At 34.1% G+C, this 18,536-nt stretch overlaps 1 protein-coding gene across 3 annotated transcripts; it reads right to left on the bottom strand.

The window, feature by feature from the left end:
* Nucleotides 1-392: 392 nt before the first annotated feature.
* Nucleotides 393-16,620, bottom strand: LOC123535732 (piRNA biogenesis protein EXD1-like). Of its 3 annotated transcripts, none has more exons than XM_053528130.1 (7): nucleotides 16,294-16,620; nucleotides 8,525-8,828; nucleotides 8,081-8,161; nucleotides 5,621-5,743; nucleotides 4,481-4,602; nucleotides 3,360-3,552; nucleotides 393-2,046 (listed from the first exon to the last, which is right to left on the bottom strand). In XM_053528130.1, the coding sequence occupies exons 2-6, from the start codon at nucleotides 8,795-8,797 to the stop codon at nucleotides 3,429-3,431; spliced, it is 723 nt and encodes a 240-aa protein (XP_053384105.1). In that variant the 5' UTR covers nucleotides 8,798-8,828; nucleotides 16,294-16,620; the 3' UTR covers nucleotides 393-2,046; nucleotides 3,360-3,428. The 3 variants fall into 3 exon arrangements, with proteins under 3 accessions (XP_053384105.1, XP_045174415.2, XP_053384106.1); XM_045318480.2 differs by lacking the exon at nucleotides 16,294-16,620 and adding an exon at nucleotides 9,807-9,970; XM_053528131.1 differs by lacking the exons at nucleotides 8,081-8,161; nucleotides 16,294-16,620 and adding an exon at nucleotides 9,807-9,974.
* Nucleotides 16,621-18,536: the final 1,916 nt, after the last annotated feature.

Below are 18,536 nucleotides of genomic sequence, written 5' to 3'. Positions count from 1 at the left end.
GACGGTATCAGCACATTTTAATCAAGATATAATTACTATTCAATCAGCCTAATTTCTTTGTTATGGTTTATATTTAGAAACATGACCTTAAATAAAGGCGTCACACTGGTAGTAATAGCACCGTCTCATTTTCAGAATTACCTTTATTTTCATCATTCAAATTATATGAGGAAAAAAAAACACACTCACTCGTGCAATTTTTCTTTATACGCTTTCATCATTTAAAATTCTTCCCTTTACACCTACGTTCACACATGGAGATGATTTTATTGTACTATATTCCACATTTGTGTTGAACGACAGGTGTAATGTAGACCTGCATAGAAAAGAAAGCATAATCAGCACATTTCGTGAAATTCTTGTTTTGTGATTAAACAAGCAAGAAATACAAATTGATTCATCCCTTTAAGTTTTATTTCACAAATCATTAATACATGACGTATAGGGGAAACGTTCATTTTATTTTACAGAAATATTTCAAAATACTGCATATAGTGCACTTTTTATACATATTAAAAATTAACTCTATTCTTTATCTCTAATTTTATAAGCATCAATAAAACATAGTTCGCATTACTATCGAGTTCACAGTGAAGTCTTTCCTTTTATCGGAACAAATTCAGATGCTCTAGATATGTGTTTTGTTAAAATTAAGAAAATAAATCATTAAAAGTAGTTTCATTAAAATAAGTGCATATTAACATGTGCTTCGTTGAATCAAGCGATAATCTAATTCATAAAAAAAGGGAAGGCATAAAAATAAACGGAAGTCTTTTTACTATATTCATTTTCTTTACTTCCTATGTATTACAGGCTTTCAAATTGTATAAAAGAAAAAAAGTAGTAAAAATATATATATTGAACGTGAGAGGCAAGAGCAACTAATTGGAACTTCTTTATGAAAAACTCTTGGTATCAATTGCAATATTTTTGGATATAAGATAGAGTAAATGACATGAAAATTGACAAATATATCACAAGCAAACATGCAAATATCAGACAAAAATAAAAGCAAAAAAGATATAACTAGCATTATATATAATCATTTTGCAACAAATACATTTATCATATATATAAAGGTAATCATACATTACACTATAAGGTTCATGAACATACTCTTGTTATAATGAAACGTCTGGTTTTCTTTTTAAGTTTAAAGCTCAACATTCAATATCGTCTTCCACCGCCCCTATTTGATTGCGGTAAAACCTGGAGAAATTCCTTAGCTCTCTGCCTTACATCACTAGGAACTGATACATTCTTTATGTAGAAGTCTAGCTTCCTTCGAAGTCCATCGTTCACACGAAGATTTCCGGCTCGATAATCTTTTAGATCCTTATCCAACTTCTGTAATGCAATCTTCCAGTGCAAAGCCGCTACGACCGGGTGGTAACTGCCTGACGTGAGTCTCAGTCCTCCTAGAACCATCCTTTCGGAATCCGTCAGCTCTTCTGTTTTAGTATTTCTTGTATATCTATGTGGAATTCTCTGCAGTATGGTAGATTCTTGTTTTTCCAGCAATTCGTGTGCTAATCTTTTTGCATTTCTTGGAACACCAGGGTTGTTTGTGAAAAATCTCAGTTTAGAAATCGATATACTAATGTTGTAATTTGGATCGGCTTTTAACGAATCAGTAGCGTCTCCAAGTTCTTTTTCTACAATTCTCCAGTACAAAGCAATTATAGTTGGATGGTAACGCGAGGCATCCTCTGAAAGTAGTTTAAGTCCTCTGATTATTTGATATTCCGGGGCAGATAGGTTCTCAAGAGGTGTGTCGGCATTATACTTCGTTTGTACATCACCAGTTACCACCTTGTTCACCACTTGCTTGATTCGAGTTGCCTCTTTCTGCATTTTTTCAGAACCACGATGTTCAATGTCGTTAAGCTTGAATATAAGACCACGACCTGCGTTGAAGGTTTCATGTGTCCTGAGCTTTTCTTCAATGGACTTCAGAAAACTTGCCATTGATTGCCGCTTTAAGTTTTGTATTACATCAGAAAGGCCCTCCATCTCTTCAACATTTGTATCATTTAGTGCCTTTATCTGTTCAAACAAACAAGAACTGGTTTCTAAGCCTTAAAGGTCAATAAAATTATAAATTATGTAATACATCTAAGAGCAAGAGCAAAGATAAAAAAGTTAAAATAAGAGTCACGTTCAAAGAATAAAAGACCGCAAACAGCCAAAACGAAACCCACCCGAAGTGTAGATCGGGATGTGTCAATAACTGGTAATTATACCAAAGTACATATCCGTGGTGAACCAAAGAAAACAAGGAAACACAAACAAACGAAGGGAAAAGTGGGTCCCCGCCTTGGAACAGCCAGTTGCAAAACACTACTGGGGAGTCTGAATCGTTTACATGTGCACAAACTCTCAGTCTGGACCCCACAATGCTCCAAAATTATAGGACAGTGCAAATAATATTATCGTGCGAAGCATATATGCATGTAAATAGTGAATTTTCAGAAGTGAAAGTAACAAGAGTAACACCACGTAAGGCTTGACGGAACATGTGAAATGACAAACAATAAATCAGTTCCAGTGATCTTTAGAAGCTTAAGCCTTATTCTATGCTTAACTTTCTATTCTTGCTGAACCTGAAAACAAGTCATATTCTGTTTATATTTGACTTTGAAGAAAAACTTTAGCATATTTATCACTCATGAGTTCGATTCCCGCCAAAAATGCCTGCCTTATCTGAATAGGATTCTTACCAGTGACCTCAGGTTTCATCGGGCGTTACCTTATCAATGACACTAAATCGTCATTGATCTTAACAAATACATTATGTACAGAATAGTTTGCTTTATTATACCTCTCTTTTGTCTACAATGATAAAATCCCATTACCCGAAAAAGAGATATTTTGACTATCAAAAACATTTTCAACCTTTTTGACACGTGACCAAGCGAAAGTGACTGTCAGGTCATGTGACCGCGCTGATATTTTGAATGCCATATAAGGGCAATTAACTGCTTCAATTTTTAGCCATATGATTGCCTCCCTTGTATACATAATATATATTATAGTAGCGATGTCACTATTCAATGTGTACACAGGCGATTACCGCGCTAAAGATGAAACCGTTAAATTAAATGAATAAAAAACATTTTTAAACATTCTTATGTACAAAATTTTGTTCGGTATAATAAAATAAATATCATATGGCAACGTATATGACATTGATATTGTCAACCATCGAAACAGAATGTCACCACTCGGCTTTCGTCTCGGGTGACATTCTGGGTTGACAATATCAATGATGTCACACACGCTGCCATATGATATTTATATAATATGTTTCAGCCGACCACATTATTACAGCACATTGTTATAAAAAATTCTTGACATACTTCATCTTCATCCGAAATCGATGCAAAGTCTGTTCGTATTTTGTACTTTTTTGCCATTTCATCAAGTATTCACATTCGGATGTGAGCAGTTCTCTCTTTGCGGCGTTCCTTAGCATTAGGATCTATCTCGAGCTCAATTTCTTCTTGAACTCTCTCCTCAAATAAATCAAAAATACCATTTTCTCTAATGTACCTGCAATGTAAGTTGAAAAAAAAATAATTAAGGAATAAATTGGCTTGTTGAAACCTTTAAAAGTCGCGTTAGTTGCTCTGATTCAGATGGGTTTTTGTTCCTTACTTTTAGTTCGATATTCGAATTTTAAATCTATTAATCACTTTAAATATCTTTTCTATAATCATTGGTAGCATTTCCCATGTATGTACAAGTTATACTATGAAAACCTTCGTCAATGAAATCCACATTTTCTTTTTACTTTTCGTGGTCCGCGCAAACGCGAGGACGCGTCTCTTGCATATTGTACATTACTTGACAAGCAAATATCAGTAGTTGTCCAATAAGCATACGGCAAAATAGCTCAGTCGGGTAAAATGCAGATAAAAATAGGGAATCAGCAAATCGTTTTGCGTAACGAGTTCGAATCATCGTAAGGATTTTTTTAGTTATTGTTTTCCTATTTGTTTTAGTGCTGTTCCCGTAATTTTCTTTTTTTTCTTTGATGGTTTGTAAATGCAACTATTTCTTTATATATATAACATAATATTATGTTCATTATTCGCTTCAGTAAATGCATTTAACTAATATCATCTTTGTTATGATACTAAACATTTCTCATACGTCATATCGGCTTCAGATATTTCTTTGTCGTTGTGTCATAGAGAAAATGATGAAATCTAACTATTTGATGCAAAAATGAAAAGAAAATTAACTATCGTAGCTGAATGTCGAACCCACACGACAAAAGATCTGATGAACATAAACAGTATGCTTTACCTCTGAGCTAATTTGTAAGTGGCACTAACACTAATTTATAGTCATATTTGAAAACATCACGTTATCGTTGTTAACGTTACTCATCGTTACTCATCATTACTTTGTAAGTTTTGCTGTTTATTTTCGTGTGCACAAGACACAGACGTTGTACAAGAGCAAGGGTTCCCACCTGTTTTGTGTTTCATAAACTTCTGGAATGAGAGCAGTTACGTCTGCACTGGCGTAGTCTAACATCTCTTTTGTCATTGGCCTCTTTGCCCAAAAATTTCCCGCAAGTTTACTCCATTCCAACTGAAATATGATTTTACATTACATTACATTGCATTCATATCAAGGTATCATACCCTAAGATTTTCTCCATTAATGTACTAATGTCAGCGTATAGTTTTCAGGAAAATCGTTCTCGAAACAGATTCACATATATGTTCAGTCAAATTTATAGAAGCATTTAGAGTGATATGATAATTTAATGAAGTATTCAATGTGATATTGTGTATTCAGTGATAATTCAATGAGTATTCAGTCTGAGTCACTGTGTATTCACAAAGAGCTATAAAAACAAATAGATCCGCAAGTTGAAAGGCTTATACTGGGGACATCATGTGGTTTTACTGGTGTATGAAACAGAAAGCAGAAGGATAAAAATTTGTATCGTTTGTTTATAATGTTAATGGTGTTTTTAATGTTGTTAGTATTTACTACACGGGGAAGGAATGAATTTATGAATGGAAGTCTGAGAAATCTATGGTCGTTTGAAAATTGGGCCCGATTCTGTTTATTTTTACGTGCCGGCCGTATCGCCAGTAATACTTTTATAAGCGTCTGTTGGTTTGATCACGAATGATCCACGACAGCAAACGCTTCAATAAGATAACGCCAATTAACGCGGTGATACGAGACTACGCGAGATTATCTCTGTTGCGATTCTGTGTATTTTATACTTCTTTGGTATTCAATGATAATTCAATGAAGTTTTCAGAGTGATTCTGTGTATTGGTGATAATGTAATGAAGTATTCAGTTATTCGGTAGTCGTCTTTAAATTTAAATATATATGTGCCGTTAGAACCAAAAGTTCAGAGGCTTATTTTCAAACGCGGCTAACATTGCAACATTTTTTGCACTGCGAGACATTGGTGGCATTTTTTTGAAACTTAGTTTTAAAACCGACTAATTTTCGAGATTTTAGGGTGTTCGCTTTGATCATTAATAGTACTCCGTCCAATTTACATATTTTGAAATGTGAGCTATTCATTAAATCTTTCTTTCTATTGCAAAATAAATGTTATTTTAAAGAGTTAAATATTAACCTTTACATCTTCTTTGCCTTCGTAAACTTCGGCGTTTTCGGAATACATCTTACATATATCTGCAAGTTTCTCTCTTGCTGGTAGTTTTCTTCCTTCGTGTTCTTGGATCACAAGATGTGCCACCTTAAACAGATTTTAAACGTTTTCTTTAATATTGCTAACTTACAACAAACCAGAGCACCGCAATGCGGAGCAATATACGCCCGAAGGTATTACCTTTGACCCCTAAGTGTGACCTTCAAGTGAGCCATCCGAAACATGCGCTCTGCATGTCGTCTCGATGTGGTGAATATTTGTGCCAAGTTTCTTTAAAATCCTTCAAGCGGTTCAAGAGTTACAGAGCGGACACGAAACAAAGTCATATGACCTTTGATCCCCTAAGTGTGACCTTGACCTTGAAGTGAGCCATCCGAAACATGCGCTCTGTACGTCGTCTCGATCTGGTGAACATTTGCGCCAACTTTCTTTAAAATCTTTTAAGCAGTTCAAGAGTTACAGAGCGGACACAAAACAACGTCATATGACCTTTGACCCTTATGAGTGACTTTAACCTTGAAGCGTGCCATCCAGAACATGCACTCTGCACGTCGTCTTGATGTGTGGAACATTTGTTTTAAGTTTCTTCGAAATCCTTCAAAGGGTTCAAGAGTTAGAGCGGACACGAAACAAAGTCATATGACCTTTGACGCTAAGAGTGACCTTAACCTTGAACAGAGCTATCCAAAACACGCGCTTTGCACGTCATCTCGATGTGGTGAACATTTGTGTCAGGTTTCTTCGGAATCCTTCAAAGGGTTCAAGAGTTACAGAGCGGAAACGAAATTGCTAACGGACAGACGGACAGACGTCATAACATAATACGTCCCTTTGGGCGTATAAAAATAAAATATTGTTGTAAAATTCATAGCAAATTAAAAAAAAAACAACAAAAACCTTTTTCTCTTATTAGTTAACATCAGTTTGCGAAATAATTAAAGTTTATCGGCCGATAGCAAGGCACGCCTTGGATTGATGTAAAGGGTGGCCAAGAAGAGAAACTAAAATAATGAATTGTATTCATATTAGTTAGAGAAGAAAACATTTTTTATCAAGAACTATTGTGTTATATATATATGCTGTAGATATGGGAAATACACTGCAGTTCCTTTACTGTTTTTAACCACGCTTGTTCAGTTTAAACAAATTACTAATACTTTCAAATGTTTCAGGTTAATTTACCAAATGGAGACATTTCAAGAAGAATAAAAGTTCGGTTATTATTTTTGTACTTCACTTCCATTCAATTTCCTCTGCCACGTTGAAGTTTCAGCAATGTGCCTTCAATCATTTTGAATTTATGTCAAGACAGAGTTTTATGAGGAAATAAAGGGAGATAATAATAAGAGGAGATATACATGTAAGAGGAGATAATTTTAAACAAGTAAAATAGAGGTATGGCTCTTGTACCTGGCATTTCCCCACAATACCCTCCTTCTTTATATGCAGTTTCATTATATGCAGTTTCATTAAAACCCCTGACGCAGTTATACCTCGGCGATATATGACCATTTTGTGTCGATTCGCCGTAAAACCAAACTCAAATCACTCACTTACACAGTGATAGAGTTATAATTCGGACAAGTAAATCTAATAAATATTGAAAATCAAAAAAAGGCCGCTAAGTAGTATTCGTGTACATTGTATTTCCTCTGCCTCTGCCATTACTTGAAGTTAAAACAGAATCCCTTTCGAAGTTTTACATTTCTTTTCCAAACAAGAATGTGATCTGTTAATTAAATGAAGGGAGGTAATTCTAAAAGTAAGCAAAGTAAGGTACAATTCTTATACACTGTACTTCCACTTGATAACCTTCGGCTTCATATCATGTTTGAATAAAATCCCTTTACCATGTTAAGACTAATACCCCAAACAATTGTATTAAACAAAGGGCGATAAATCAAAAAGAAAGAAAGACAGGGTTACGGTCCTTATACATTGCACTTTCTGTCAATGTCGTCTGTCGTTTGTTTGAAGTTTTAACAAAGAGCTTTAATAGTTTTAGATTTATACTCCGGACAAAAAACCATTAGCAATTAATAGATATGATTCTAAAAAGTAACAATGCTGAATTATAGGTTTTGCATGGCATTTGTCATTGTGTAAAGTTTAAGAATATCTTATGAACTGATTTGGAGTTATACTCAGCACAAGTGTTTGAGTAATTATAAAAGGGAGATAATTAAAAAAGTAAGCCAGTTAGAGTTATGGTTTTGTATATATATCCTTTTCTTAATAGCCTCAGACACTGCTTGAATTTTTAAAAATAAAATCCCTTCAAAAGTGTTTGAGTTATGCGCCTGACAAAAAAAAATGTTACTGACTGGCACACTCACGGACGCTCGCATGCATGGGCAGAGATGATTTCCATACCCCCTTTGCCTTTCGGCGATGGAGATACAAGTCATTTTCCTTGTACGATACCTGTGTATCAAAAACATTTTCAAGTCTGATGCCAAACTGGTGGTACAGAGCAGCACTGTCTCCTGAACAAGACTGGATCACCTGAAACATAAAATAACCATGACGAGGCCAGAGCGTCTACATAGCAGCTTGATACTTTTAGTCATAATCCCTCTTTAGTGTGCATTACTTGTGAAAAAGTTATAAAGGACTTTTTTAAAAATCTGAATATCATCTAGAAACCCCATTTAAGACACTTTCATGTAATGCTGTAAAATTAGTAGTGCTACCAAGGTGCCTGCTCGTGTCAGATATCAAGCCCAGTGATCATCTGATACCACCCACTCCCCTTCTCCATTAAATCAAGAATAATGTGATTTGACTTAAATTTTTCAGTAAGACACAATCGCAAAATATTTTTTATATATAAAATATTTTGTTTAGATTAAAATATCAATGTCTAACTTTGATGATTTTCGTTGATGTCAAGATGGCATTAAGCCCTGTCTCAGTGAAGAACTTTTTATCCTGTTTCTTTTCATTTATCATGACGTCAAATAAGTAGACGGTTCCGTCCAGTGTCCCAATCTGTAGCAGTGTGAGAGGACCGTCTTTTCCAAGTTGAACACCTTCAGCATCAAGGGATATCACTGTTTCCCGGCTGAGCTTTCTCACGGCCGCTTGACATTCTTGTTTGTTTGAAGGGGTATACAGTGTCGGCGTTGATGATGCCATCATTATGCAATATTATACGTCAATTCTTTGGGTTCTTTAAAATTAAGAAAAGAAAAAAAGTATAATAAGATGACAAGTTTAGAGAAAGTGATCGTATGATCCGCCTGTTTATTGTCACGTTTTCTTTGTCATTTCTCGCTGTAATACTTATCAAAAGTTTTAGAATTTGCCGTTTCTAGTCCAAATTAGAAGCAATTGCCAATATTCATCAACGTTATGTCACGGGGAACAACTGTTTGACTCTATAAAACCTAAGTATGTGGAGTAATGGGCATGTAAAACAAGGCAACGGTGTCTTTAATCTATACAAATACAAATGACAGAAACTAAAGTTAGAAATGGTAACAGTCTTGAACCTCAAAGTAGTATAGAACCAATTTGTTTCCCTATTGCATTCATTTGTCCTTTTTTACCAATAGTATTAAAGTATGTTTTTCCGCTCATGTCAGATTTGCACAAATGTATACTACTTATCTAAGGTTTACATGTATATTTCCAACTGTTACAAATCTGAAAACATCCGCAAAATACAATAGGCATAAGATATTTTATTGATGTTTTACTCTTGAAGTTTAGGAAGTATTATCATTTGCCATTGTAAATAGAGCTATAATTACTTTAGTTGCTGTAGAAAGGTTGTGTAACATTCAATAATGTAACTAATTTGTGATAGATATTAAGATTTTAAAATAATGTATCTTGAAATCATTTTGTTGCAATGATGTTTATGTTCAAATGCGTAAAAGAAATTAAGTGTGCAATCATTAAACTAATCTGTTGGGACAGCAAAATACACGTTTGTGTGACATGAGAGAACACGTATTACTGTAACTGTTGCGTGAGGAAACAATGCAGTTTTACCTAACTAATACAAACTGATTTTTGTTTACCTTTCTCAGTTATTTTCTTAATTAACGCGTTAGCTACTTCATACAATCATACATTAACCTTAAATTAACGATTCTGATATATAAATAATTTCTATATTCGTGAATTTATATAACATACTTACCCTAAAACTTGCAAATCCATTTGATAAATGAGCCTTATTGAATAAAAGCTTTTAATGCTATCACTTTGTGTCGTGAAACAAATGCACACTTAAATACATTGTCTCTCAAGCATCATCGATTTATTGTATGAGAAACACTTGAAAGCTTTTTAAAGGCTAAACTAGTAAGTGATAAGAATCACACCCGTTAACCGGTTCCGAGCAAAACAGTTCGTGGCGGACAAAACAGTTCACCGATATTTTTGACGGTATCTGCATTGGGGTAAGTATTCTCTATCCAAGAATCGGTTGGTGCAAAATATGTTAAAGATTTTTAATTTTGTAAAAAGTAGCATAAACGAAGAACATGTCATGTGCTTCCCGTTTAAAACTAACTTATATTTAGTAAGTTATGACGAGTTAAAAGTGTGATTTTGTTGAAAAAATGTGAAAACGAAAGTTTATCACGGTATATTTAATTCACTTTTCAACTTCGGTCTATGGTATTAACGTCAACCTTTATAATAATGTTTGCCCTGAATATTGTCCAATTTTTAAGCGACAAAACGCAATATTCAACGAGTTATAGACATTCAAACATGACGTGGTCGAAAAAAAGTGTGGTGGCATTGCACAGCTTAAGGTTATTTGTGTGGCGAGCAAGAGCAGTCCTGTTTCTTTTTTAGTTTACTTTAATAAATGATCTAAATAGTGATATCCAGCTATGAAAAATAACGTTTGTAATCAGACAACAGCAATTTACACTAATTTTTATTAACAAACAGATGTAAATCAAAGCATATATAAGTCATACAACCTAACAATGTAATATATCATCAACACTTCTTCATACATTTTTAAATTATGTTTACAGTGGTACGGTAGTTTGATGTGATGCCTTCCCATTTAGGAACGTTCCACTTACTTTATTATATCATTTGTGATATTTCTTTTAGGATCACAATGCACATGAACTTGTGCTACTACTGCAATACAACAGCTGACGTTTATAGGCACTTAATTCAGCACCTCTGTAATAGCCATAGGTTTGACACGTTCAAGTACAAACAACTTGAGCTTGAGTGTCGTACAGGAAAAACTAGATATCGAACAAAAATATTTGAATGTATTAAACCTGTGTCACATATATTATCCGTTGATGAAAACAATCAGTTACACATATCTCTTCTTGAAGAAAACAACACTGAAAATTCTTTTTTATCTGAAGTAGCAGAAGACAACCTTTCACTAAGCGTTAACGAAAACAAGGAATAAGGAAACACTTCAACATTCAAATTAGAATTCTCTCCCTGTTTTTCAGAAGAAACAGACCCACCTGAAGTAAATTTAACTGATATTTATGACAATATACCTGAGGTAATAGAAACATTACATGAACATGGTCAGTTAGAATTATATTTAAAAAATGGCTATCACTAGTCGCTAGTAAACAGTTCCCAATGGAAAACATATGTTATTTGTTGTTCCTCGATTTTGTAGAATGGTCTTCGAAATCCTCTTCATCCCGGTTGAGATATATGCACGGATTTTTAAAAAAAAAATTGGAAAGTTGGTTACAAACTGTTCCATGGGAAATTGTTGCGTTTCATGGCTGGTCCCCGAAATACAGGTCAAGTTGTAAGTTTGCAGCAAGTTCTTAGTGATTGTTCTACACAAAACTCAAGTATAAACTTTGCAGTGCCTTCTAAACCAATCATAGCCCAGGACGCATTGGAACCAATACTACTAGGTGTTTTTGTAGACACTATGAAGATGTTTGCAAACTATGTAGTGGAAAACTCTATCAAAACTGGCATAGACGGAAAGAAAATTGCATGGGATAATGGCAAAACAATGGGAGATATAGATTGCTGGTGGTTCGAGCCTGATCCAACACTGACTGACAGAAAAGCCCGATTAAAATCCAAAAATATGTTCTTTTTACAAAATACATGTGCTGGTTTAATAGTGCCAACTATGGACTGGTGATGTGTATAATCATTATACGCGTATTTTACATCACTATATGCATACGAATTGCATCCTGTCATCCCCGCTGTATTTTCTGAACATTGCTGTGCTAGTACCATTTGTTTTTGTCAGATTACAACGAGTAACAGGCTTGATATCACTATTTAGACCATTTATTAAAGTAAAATAAAACAAAAAAACACAGGACTGCTCTTGCTCGCCGCACAAATAATTTTGAGCTGTGCAATGCCGCCACACTTTTTTTTTCGACCACGTCATGTTTGAATGTCTATAACTCGATGAATATTGCGTTTTGTCGCTTAAAAATTGGACAATATTCAGGGCAAACATTATTATAAAGGTTGACGTAAATGCAATAGAACCAAGTTGAAAAGTGAATTAAATATACCGTGATAAACTTTCGTTTTCACATTTTTTCAACAAAATCACACTTTTAACTTGTCATAACTTATTAAATATAGGTTACTTTTAAACGGGAAGCACATGACATGTTCTTCGTTCATGCTACTTTTTACAGAAATAAAAATCTTTAACATGTTTTGCACCAACCGATTCTTGGATGGAGAATACTTACCCCAATGCAGATACCGTCAAAAATATAGGTGAACTGTTTTGTCCGCCACGAACTGTTTTGCTCGGAACCGGTTAACGGGTGTGAGAATACAATTCAGAAAACCAAGCAGATCATGTACTTATTATTACGATTATGGAAACACATTTGCATTTGTTTGTTTATTCTAAACTTTGAAAATATAAATAATACAATGTCCTATGTTCTACATGAAAATTATTGTTTGCTTATGTCTCCAGATACCATACATAGTTATACCCGCCCGCTTAGCTCAGTAGGTAGAGCGTTGGTCTACGGATCGCAGGGTCGCGAGTTCGATCCTCGGGCGGGCGTATGTTCTCCGTGACTATTTGATAAACGACATTGTGTCTGAAATCATTAGTCCTCCACCTCTGATTCATGTGGGGAAGTTGGCAGTTACTTGCGGAGAACAGGTTTGTACTGGTATAGAATCCAGGAACACTGGTTAGGTTAACTGCCAACCGTTATATGACTGAAATACTGTTGAAAAACGGCGTTAAACCCAAATCAAACAAACAAACAAACATACATAGTTATTGCGGCACGTTGAACATCTTTTCCATTGAAATATTGTGCTTGATAATATGACAGAAAAATGGTCAGAATGCGCCACTGGTACCCGTTCTGAAACCATTTGGAAGTATCAGAATCACTGCTATTTAACAATAGGTTAATACATCCATATGTTGCCAACTTGGATAGGAAAGAAAGAAGCGAAATTTGCTTTAGGATATACCTATGTACATGTAGAAAAATTGAATTATTTTGTGTGCTTGTAAATGAGAAAACACCATCCTTCAGTATATGTATGTCTTTGCAACAGTTTCAGGTACCAAGGAAGAAAAATACTATGGGAGTTAAACTGATTTTTCATTTTGTAGGAAGGAGTGAGTTTGTGTTTTTGGTTTCTGACTTTGAAGGGTTGTAAGCAAGTCTCTTTATAAAGATTGTCAATAGAAACAAATTAGATGGCTTCAGTAATGATTCTGTATGCTTCAAGTTGAATTCCACAATTTCATTATGTTGGGTAATGTTATCGGTCGGCATTAATTCTCCCTCATTGAGTGTACGCACGCATTGAATGTACACTATTAAACCTATTTAGTCAATATATTGTACACTCAATACAATCCAATTGGGCGATTTAATGTTGGCTTAATGTTATCCCACGCGACATCAGAATACCCAGGATCAAGCATTTTAAAGGCAGATAGATAGGTTCAAGAGAATTGTGGTCAATGATAAAAATAAAATTTAAGGCTCTCATTATGTTGATAGTTACGTTTCACTACCTTCTCTTTGATGCTTTCTATGTGTTCGTGCCAGTTTCTAGAAATCTTTCAAAATTAGAAAATTGTCACTTGAAAGAGGAGGTGGAATGGGAGGTGGTGGTAAGATAAAACCAGAAATTAGCCAAAATAAAATTAAAGAAAGAAGCGTGCTATTCACTCTTGAATGCTGACGAAGAAGGAAGATGCCGTTTCTCGACTGGTTCAACGGTTTCACGTGATGAAAGGAATTCATTGATTGGCTTTTACCGTAGTATATAAATTAACATAATTCAGAATAGGACCGATTCGGTCCAAATGTACAACAATGACATAAATAATTTTATCTACCTATAAAATTCATTTATAATAAACTCAAAGATGCTCGTGAGACGTCACCGCTGATCGGTACACCATGCATATATAAAGAAGTAGGAAGGGGTTTGTTAATTTTACGAGAAATGAGAAAGGATTCTGTTGAAGCCAATCAGCCACTTATTTGCCCACTCATCTGTTTTCATCAGGTCCGGATTTAGCGTTTTGGCTGCAGTGATCGGATTGTCAATGACACTGTTCAAGCTGGTAATGAAAAATGAAATGAATATGAACATTCAGATTGTGAGTGAGAATCTTGAAATCACCGACTGGAGATTGAAATGTGTGTGTTTATACACTAGCACAACAGGATAATAACATCCAGAAGTTTATTCCTCTTTAGAAATGTATTACCAGGAAAATACTTTCAAAACGAACTGAACCTGTCGGGCGGCACATCTCTGTCACTAGAAGCTTAGTAATGTAGGTCTAAATTTCGATGACAAGTCAGATGTAGTTCGATCGAAAGTTTTTGCACTAAATGTTTTGCTACATTTATAAACATTTTGAAATTTCACAATCTTTCGTAACTGTCTTGAATAACACATCAGACGTATTACCAAAGGCAAAAGGTAAGCGTAAATTTCCCGGAAGCACAAAGCACCCCAAACACAGTCATAGAGCCATGCATCGCAAAGTAGGACCACAACAAAAGAAGCTGTAACGGAAAAATATGTGGACGGTTTGCTTCAAAAATCCAACGACAAGTACATTTTAATTATATGCAAAATAGAGAAAAAAAGGATGCGGCGGGTAAGAAGTAGACAAAAGGGTCGGGGGAAGATGAATATTCAACAGGGAAAGACATGTTCCTAAAACGCAGTTTCCCTACATCGTACACCACAGCAGCACAGACACGCACGTACACAAGAGAAACGCACGCACGCACACACAACTAATATACATAAATAAACAAACAGACAAGTAAGAAAAAACAACACAGTTGTGCACCGCCCAAGACATACACACACACATTACTGCAATATTTAATTGGTTTGAAATACTTTTCGAAGTTACTGTCCAAAGATCACACCTGACTAAGATTCTAACCCCTATTACCAACTTCTGATCTTAGAACTGATTGCCGTAAAGGTTGCTTTGAGATGTGCAACAACCAAGTTTGATTTTTCGTACTCCAAAAATGACTTATCTGGATAAATATATCTTATAATTACATTCTTCTAATACTGTGACATATGACACACCTTGAACATCTACTACTATACTGCGCCGAGGCATTTACGTATTTTTCATATTATTCATTCATTTAAGTAAGATAAAATCATAGATATTCATTTTTGTAAGCCGCTGTATCATATTAGGAAAGGCAGAGGGACCAAATATATATATTTATGCTTTCTTCAATCATGTATAATATTTTATTATATATATTTTTTTTTGTAATTTACAGTATCATTTAAGTAAATTGCAAGTAAAAGTATCTTTATCTTATACAATTTCCTTAAATTACATTTGCATATGAAAAATATACATGAAAAATCATACAAAGAAAACGTTTGGATTATTTCATATAATGGTATTCGTTATACGTTTTCGTATAATCAGCGTCGAGGCAAGTTATTTTGATATAAGAAGAAAAAACACTATATATTTAACGTTAGGCACGTAAATCCATGTGTGAAATATTTCTTGCTTACAATTACGCCCTTATATTCTTACTCTGGAATATCTATCTTTTCAGTCTTGTTGTGCAACATTATTCTAAAAGCATATCAGCTTACAAAGTCTATTATATTTACTTTGTAAATAATACGGTATTTAAGAAATAGGATACATGTATTTGAATTGTAATATATTTTAAACGGATGCTACTGCCTGTATTATTGTATCCATTGATATCTTAGATATATACATGTATGATGTATATTCATATTTAACACAATTGATACACAAGCTCATTGAGCTTTATTTTATATTACATAAATAGTTATTGCACATATAACTTTGATATACTTACTATGCTTTTCTCGAAAAAGTGTCATAATGAACTAACTTGGCAATTTATTAATTGAAAATTTGGAAAAGTAAAGTGAATGCCTTTCCCCTGTACGTCTTGGTCAAAGTTTACAATTCTAATGACATTTAACACCGGATGTGATGTTTGTTTGTTTTGCTGCCTTTTAAAAAAATGAAATACCTCATATTCGATTCGAGAAACATTGATATAACGGAACTGAAATATTCATGTGTTTTACAAATATATCAAGACAATCAGATAAAGTCATTTCCTTCATATTTTTACTAGCGAACAGAATTTTACCTGTTGTCCTTCCGATCCTTTATGAAATGAGGTCGATTTTCTCATATCATTGATCCTTCTTAAACTGGTAATACTTGTGATTGTGACTGCCTCTTCTGTCTTTGGCAATTAGACATGTATACCAAATCAAACGATATTAACGATTTTTTTTATTAAGATCCAATTATTTTTGTATCTGCCAAGCTTCTTTTTATTTATTTATTTTTATATATATATAAAAAAACATGTCCTTGATAAACGTGTCACGCCGGCATTAAAAGCACTAATGACATTTTGTTTTCAAGACAAAAACATACACTCATGCTTTCTCCTTAATACACTTTAATCATTTTAAAAGTCTGTGTTTACACTTAAGATGTTTTTTCCTGTTTTGTATTTTATAAACTGGTTCGGAATATTACGTTTACCAGATGAAATGTAACTTTGTTATTGAGACGATAAAACATAGGAGTTTTAGACACCACTCAAAACATACCATAACAGGCAAATTATGTAGAATGAATTTTGCATTTGCTGAAACATGTACTGAAGTAATAAACTTAAATTTGCGACAATTATTACTCAAATGATGGCACGCCAATGGTAGTTACTATGGCACCAACCAATATCTATCTGTTACATGGCAAGTTTGAACAGACTATCTTGCAAATCGGAATCAAACCAACACTGTGGTTAAGGTTCTTGATTTTGTTTAGATAGATCATCAAGTTGACGCTGCATTCATTCATCAAGAAAAGATAGTTTCCATCCAATATTAAGTTTACTCAACCATATCGAATAATCGTTCCTTCTTGTTGTGGTAATATGAAAAGGATTCGCTTCAAATTAAACACTAATTTCATTGAAAGAATACAAGCTAACCATCGTTATCTTACACAATTCATTGCATCAAAATGTGCTAGGTAGAATTTTAGCCTTGCCAAAACGTTATAGAGAATTATATCGTACGTACGTTCGTTTATTCGTCACTTCAGTAATGTTAGTGACTTCTTGTTGTAGTACAGGATGGTAATTTCTTCGATATGTGACATCAGCTTTGAAAAATTATCAATAGACGAAAAGTGCCATAAATTGCCCACTCAAACCAATGAAGTTAAAAATGTACTCAATCACAGTGAGTATTAATCAGTACGTTACCAGATATTTGCCCGTTCAATTAAAAATGATTTTTGGTATCAAATACAAAGGTTTAGTGCAATTTTGTGCATATATTACAAACCTACTGTAGACGTAAATCGGCCTAAGAAATCTCATGACTTATTGATAAGCTCAGATTTACGACTACATACATTTTGCGCCTCTGAAAAGTGTACAAGAACACGTTGTCACATTGCCGCAGTATTATATGGTACATCATAACGGTAGTCACTTACAAAAGGAACATTCAATTAGTTCACAACAAACTGTCAAACATTAAATACGTCAGATGTACATTAATAACTGTCAAAAGTCGCATACATGAGTATGTTGGAGAAAACTATCAACTTATTCCAAACTTATGAAGAGCCACAAATTTGATATACATAATTTCATGACTCTCATCTCTCCATGTTTATCCAACATTTAATGATAATCATGTATGATGCTTTCATTTAGTGCCGATTGATATTGTATGGAAAAAAAATATTGACCGTCTCTGTAAGAACGTTCGGATCCATAAACTAAACACAAATCCGAAGGATTAAATCAAAATGTATTACAATAGATTAAATTCATGACTATTAGCATGTCAGTTATGACCTTTCACATATACTCTAGGTACATTCCGTTTTTCCTATCGCCGCTTTTTATTATTCATTACTATAGGAAATGTTTTGGTAGGGTCTCAATATCGAGAATACCTTGTACAAATGTAAGTATATAATATATGTATCATTGATTTTGAATACGTTTCCCGCCATTTGACCTTACGTTAAATCTAATCTACGTCAGTACCCGTTGTTATATTATGTATAGATTTCCTGTAAGGGTTAGCCGAACTTTAATGAGATAAAAAAAAAAGACTTCAATCGTGTTGTTGTGAAATACCTATCCACTCAAACATCTGTAGTTACAAAATACTAAAGATGAGTATTTTCATTAATCATTCAGGATTACCATTAAACCCGGATATTTTCTTTAAGTTTATACATGTATGTGGTACAATCAGCCGGAGCCTAATTTGGCCTATGTGACCATTATTACACGTAAACCATTGTGAATTATACTCATAAATTATCATTTGTTATTCATTTGCCTTATGA

This window comes from Mercenaria mercenaria, chromosome 17 (genome assembly GCF_021730395.1).
Source record: "Mercenaria mercenaria strain notata chromosome 17, MADL_Memer_1, whole genome shotgun sequence".
Taxonomy (NCBI): Eukaryota; Metazoa; Mollusca; class Bivalvia; order Venerida; family Veneridae; genus Mercenaria; species Mercenaria mercenaria.
This window is presented reverse-complemented; position numbering and strand designations above follow the sequence as displayed.